This window comes from Limulus polyphemus, unplaced genomic scaffold (genome assembly GCF_000517525.1).
Source record: "Limulus polyphemus unplaced genomic scaffold, Limulus_polyphemus-2.1.2 Scaffold4927, whole genome shotgun sequence".
NCBI lineage: Eukaryota > Metazoa > Arthropoda > Merostomata > Xiphosura > Limulidae > Limulus > Limulus polyphemus.
The window spans coordinates 1,867-6,533 of NW_013670537.1; the positions used below are offsets into that span (position 1 = coordinate 1,867).

At 32.2% G+C, this 4,667-nt stretch overlaps 1 protein-coding gene across 1 annotated transcript in view; it reads left to right on the forward strand.

The window, feature by feature from the left end:
* Window positions 1-4,451, forward strand: part of LOC111088985 — a gene marked incomplete at its 5' end in the record, with an annotated part of 5,759 nt that extends 1,308 nt beyond the window's left edge. Inside the window, 3 exons of the mRNA XM_022400487.1 lie at window positions 1,838-1,975; window positions 2,527-2,700; window positions 3,915-4,451. Of these exons, the coding sequence (XP_022256195.1) occupies window positions 1,838-1,975; window positions 2,527-2,700; window positions 3,915-4,087 (485 nt within the window). The remainder of the gene's footprint in view (window positions 1-1,837; window positions 1,976-2,526; window positions 2,701-3,914) is intronic.
* Window positions 4,452-4,667: the final 216 nt, after the last annotated feature.

Consider the following 4,667-nt stretch of genomic DNA (forward strand, 5'->3'; position numbering starts at 1 on the left):
GATATGAGACTGAGCTCTCATAGTATGAGCATTCGAGATATTTCAGTCTAACTTTTTTTTTATTTATTCCTGTAAACTCCCAGTGGACCATAGGGCCGCGACAACAACTCGCCAACGGAAGTTGTTGTTGCAGTTACTTGTGGCCCAACCCTCCTCCTTTCTAATCCTGGACTTGGGACCGGGCAAAGGCGGAGGTTGGCATGTTTGGTGTGACGGGATTCGAACCCGCGACCCTCAGGGTATAGATAGATGCTGTGATTCATAACAATAAATCAGGAAGTATATACGTAACCTACAATATTAATTAGAGATCTGACGCCCCCCAGTGGCACAGCGGAATTTATGCGGACTTACAATGCTAGAATCCGGGTTTCGATACCCGTGGTGGGCAGATCACAGATAGCCCAATGTGTAGCTTTGTGCTTAACTACAAACAAACAAACAAAAACAGATCTGGACTATAATTCAGTACATTTACTGTGGGTAGGAAACTCTGTGAACCATCCCTCACAACTGTTAATTCCACGCGCTAGTTTTCGTGTTGCACTGAGAAAGATAGTGAGTGATTACACAGAGAGTGAATCATGCGACTTATTGTTTTCTTTGGGCGAATAGATCTGGTTCAACTGCAACTTGAAATACACTTTGGATATGACCGTATTATTCCAACACTGAAGGGTTCTGAGGATGATACTATGATCTGAGCCTCATATAGATGTTTAGGACTTTATCTATTAGTGATATCATAATGCAAGATGATACTATTTACGCGTTACACCCTTAATTAAGATGTATGTTTTCAAAATTATTATATTTTTCAGAGTTCTTAGAGTCGCTCAAGTAACATATTAAGTTTCCCTGTTTTGTAAGCATGCAAAATGTTATTTTGCAAATTGGTAATTAACCAACCACCTTGCAGCATACTGTTAGACGTGTGGTGCATTTCATATGCAAACTTAAATTTATATATACATTTTGTTTTTATATGCAAAACCACATATACACCTGTAAGAGATACATAAATATATTTGGAAGCTTTGAAGAATTCTAAATATTTTGTACGATCTTTTGTAGCTTGGATAACTTTGACTTTTTACTTTTGTATATTGAAAATCTTTAATGTGATGTTTAATGTTTCTTTACTTTCAGATTTAATCATTACAATTTGAGAGTTATATTAGTTATGTTTGGTGAGACCTGACAATAACTTTAATTTTAAGTAAACTCTCTTTACTTCACCGTGTTTGCTGTAAGTCAAGCAAGCTTTGTTTTACATTATTTTAACTTGTTAATTTATTTGTTTCACCTCTGATATTAACTGAAGTTTCAATTAAACTTGAAATCTAAGCTTTGATTAAAGTATTCACATTTCTCTGATCAGTTCGACACACTTTCCCTTTGCTTGGCTTTGTTATTTGGATTATAATTGTGTTTTTTTTTGTAAATAAACATTTCTGTACATGTGAAACTATCAGTGTGTAGTTTTTCTGCTTGATGAAGCCGGTTATAGATCGGAGGAATCACTGTATTCCGTAGTTCGGTATTCTCCCAACTTCCAGACAGTGAGTCCAACTGAATGTTCTGCGGGACGATTCTTTTGGGTGAAAAATATCAAAATATTTAAGTGAGCTATGAATTACTAGTCTTAATGTGATATTTTAGACAAGTATTACATGCATGTATACACGTGTTTCAAAATGATATCTGATTTCGTCATATATCATTTCATGTCCATTCTACATGTTGTATCTGAATCTATCCAACTAAAACCAATAACGGTAATCAAATTATTCAAATGTTTTTGATATTACTGACTTTTGACTTCCTCCATCAACAGAAGCAGTCCAAGTGACTTTAGGTTTCGATGCTGTTTTCAAGGGAGACGATCCAGATATAGGATCACACATAAGGTATCAACTAGCTTCTATCCTGGAAATTGAAGAATCAAGAATCATAAATCCTGTGTTATTATCAGGTAATATATGATTTCATTAAATTGCATCATACATACTGAAGGTTTGACTCTTACAAAGAGAAAAGATGAAGTAGTGATATTTAGCAGGCGTATTAGTTCGTTGAAATGAAAATTAATATATTACCTCAGGTACTGAAACACAAACACAATCCTGCAGGAAAACATGACAAAATATTTAAATTATTCCTCTAAGAATCCTAAATTCACCGTGTGTGTCTGTCTGTATCAAAAATACTAGAAACTGAAGCAGCACTAAAATAGTACTTTCTGAATTAGGATTAACCACAAGAAAAAGATTATATTACTAGCTCTCTCTCTCTGTGCAAACCTTCCTTTTGATGGGGCGTAAAAAGTCTGTCTGCTAGTGTGTGGTGATAAACAACCCAAATAGTTTTATTGATTGTGATCACATAAATTTGAAAAGTAAGTAAATGAAAACTAATTTTGTCTTAGTGATACTTCGTACAACCTTAAAACTTATTCTAAGTTTAATTATGTGAAACTTCAACTATTATGCATTGTACATTACAAAAGTTGATAATTCTTTACAGATTTCAAAGTAGTCACCTTTGTCATGAAATCAGAACACAGCTCTAGGGTTCTAAGTCGACTTGAAGATCTTGTAAGAAACAAGGAACTGCGTCTAGTAGACAAAGATGGCAATCTGGTGGAGGTTGTTCCTCATCTGTTCTTTGTTAAAAATATGCCTTTACCTTCATTGTCTGGTAAGTAATTTAACTTTCATGTTTCTCTGTTTTAGAAAGTCGTTCGTGTAATTCATAAAAACATTATTTTTATATAACATTATATCAATAAAATCTTTAGGAAGGTTTACATTGGAAAACCACTTCTGATCAATATTTGTTGTACGTGAAGCATAGTCGTGTAAGGAGAGAGAGTTTACACATTTTACATATTTATCTCAAGATCGGAAAGTTGATCAAGGTAGGTACGATGGATATGTGATCACATGGATCTATAATATAAATTCACTTTAGTACTCTTACCGAGAGAAGGATTTTTATTCCTACACTAAATGAACTCATAAACAACATATATATAAATATATCCAAAGATTTCAAACGTTTGAGACATTCAGTTTCCTCGCTTATAAATGTGAGTGATTCACCAGTTAAATAACCATTATCGAGAATAACATTGGAACCCAGTCACCAAATCAAAATTTATCAGGTAGAAAGAAATACGTCATCAATGAACTTGTTAAAAACGTTTCAAATTGTTGTTAGTGTGTAAAATTTGTAAAGTTATCATTTCAAACTGTAGATATTGAACACTGTTGTGAACAGTTCAATGCCAGGACAAAATTATGAACAATGCTTTTGGGATAAATTAATGAATATAAAACAATGATATGATTAAAGTAAATCGTCTAAAATTGTTAATTTAAAATATCAATAATTTGAAATATTGTGATTAATTTGTATACTTGGGAAATTCAATTCCTGAATGAAAAGTGACAGAAAAGGTATAGCGGCAGTTACGTTGTTCACAAGAGGAGTCGTTAAAAAATTTGTAACTTACTTGAAAAGTAGACACGTTCATGAACTTATTTACAAAATGTATATCCCTCGATATAAACAGCTTAACTTTATATTACTCTTTATGCGAGAAATAGGAAATCTTAATACTAATATTTTAATATCTTACGTTTTTATTTGGGTCAATTAATTCTTTGTAAATTCTATAAGTTTGAGGAAATTTAAAATTATTTCCAATTCATTAGAGGTATTTTCCGAAAAATATAATTCTTAATTAGAAGATTTATTCCACATTCGCAGTAAGTATAATAAACAAAGAAACGTCTTGGATAAAGTTCAGATAACTAATTATACATCTTTAGTTCAATAAAAACTTAATTTACTAAAATATAATTAAATGAATTTTAAAGTGAAGAGAATCTTCTTCCTGTGTTTTTCAGAAAACAGAACGAATGGTGGTACAATTGTTTACACCCTACCGGCTTTGCTAGTCGTTATAAGTTTCCTGATATGCAGCATAATAACCATTCGGAAAAAGATGAGACGAAGAAAAAAGGTTGATGTTCATTCTGTACCAACGGAGACGAACAGTATCTTCACCAGACATGCATGATTAATTTACACGTTAATATACAACATGATGCAGTGTTATACTTTGTTGAAGTTGATAATGGATGATTTAATATACAACTGATAAATGTCACTAAAATCGTATAAATATTGCACAATAATCTGTAATTACTCAAAACTTGAAGACATTGTTTCATTATAACCATTCACGATATAATCCGGTTTGTGTAGAGTTATAAGATCACTCAGTATATTATGATGATAATACATTCCAAAGAGACTTATATCTTAATCCTATGTGTAACACTTTATGAATTGAGAGACCGTTTAGTATTTGCACTTGTAGCTGTGTTGATTGTTTCACGTTTGGATCATATTATATTTAATCAAACTACTTAATGTGTTTGTCGTGATTTCCGTTTCTAAAATTGGAAGTATGTTAACATTACTACAATCTAAAGATGCACACACGTGTGGTTCACTATTATGTTTGGAAGCTTGATTTGAGCTGATATGAAAAATAAAAGCAGTTACTGAGTCAGTTTATGTAGTAATCATTATTCAATATATAAGTATTTAATGATAATTAGTGCATCCTAAGAGACAATAAGGTACACGATTAG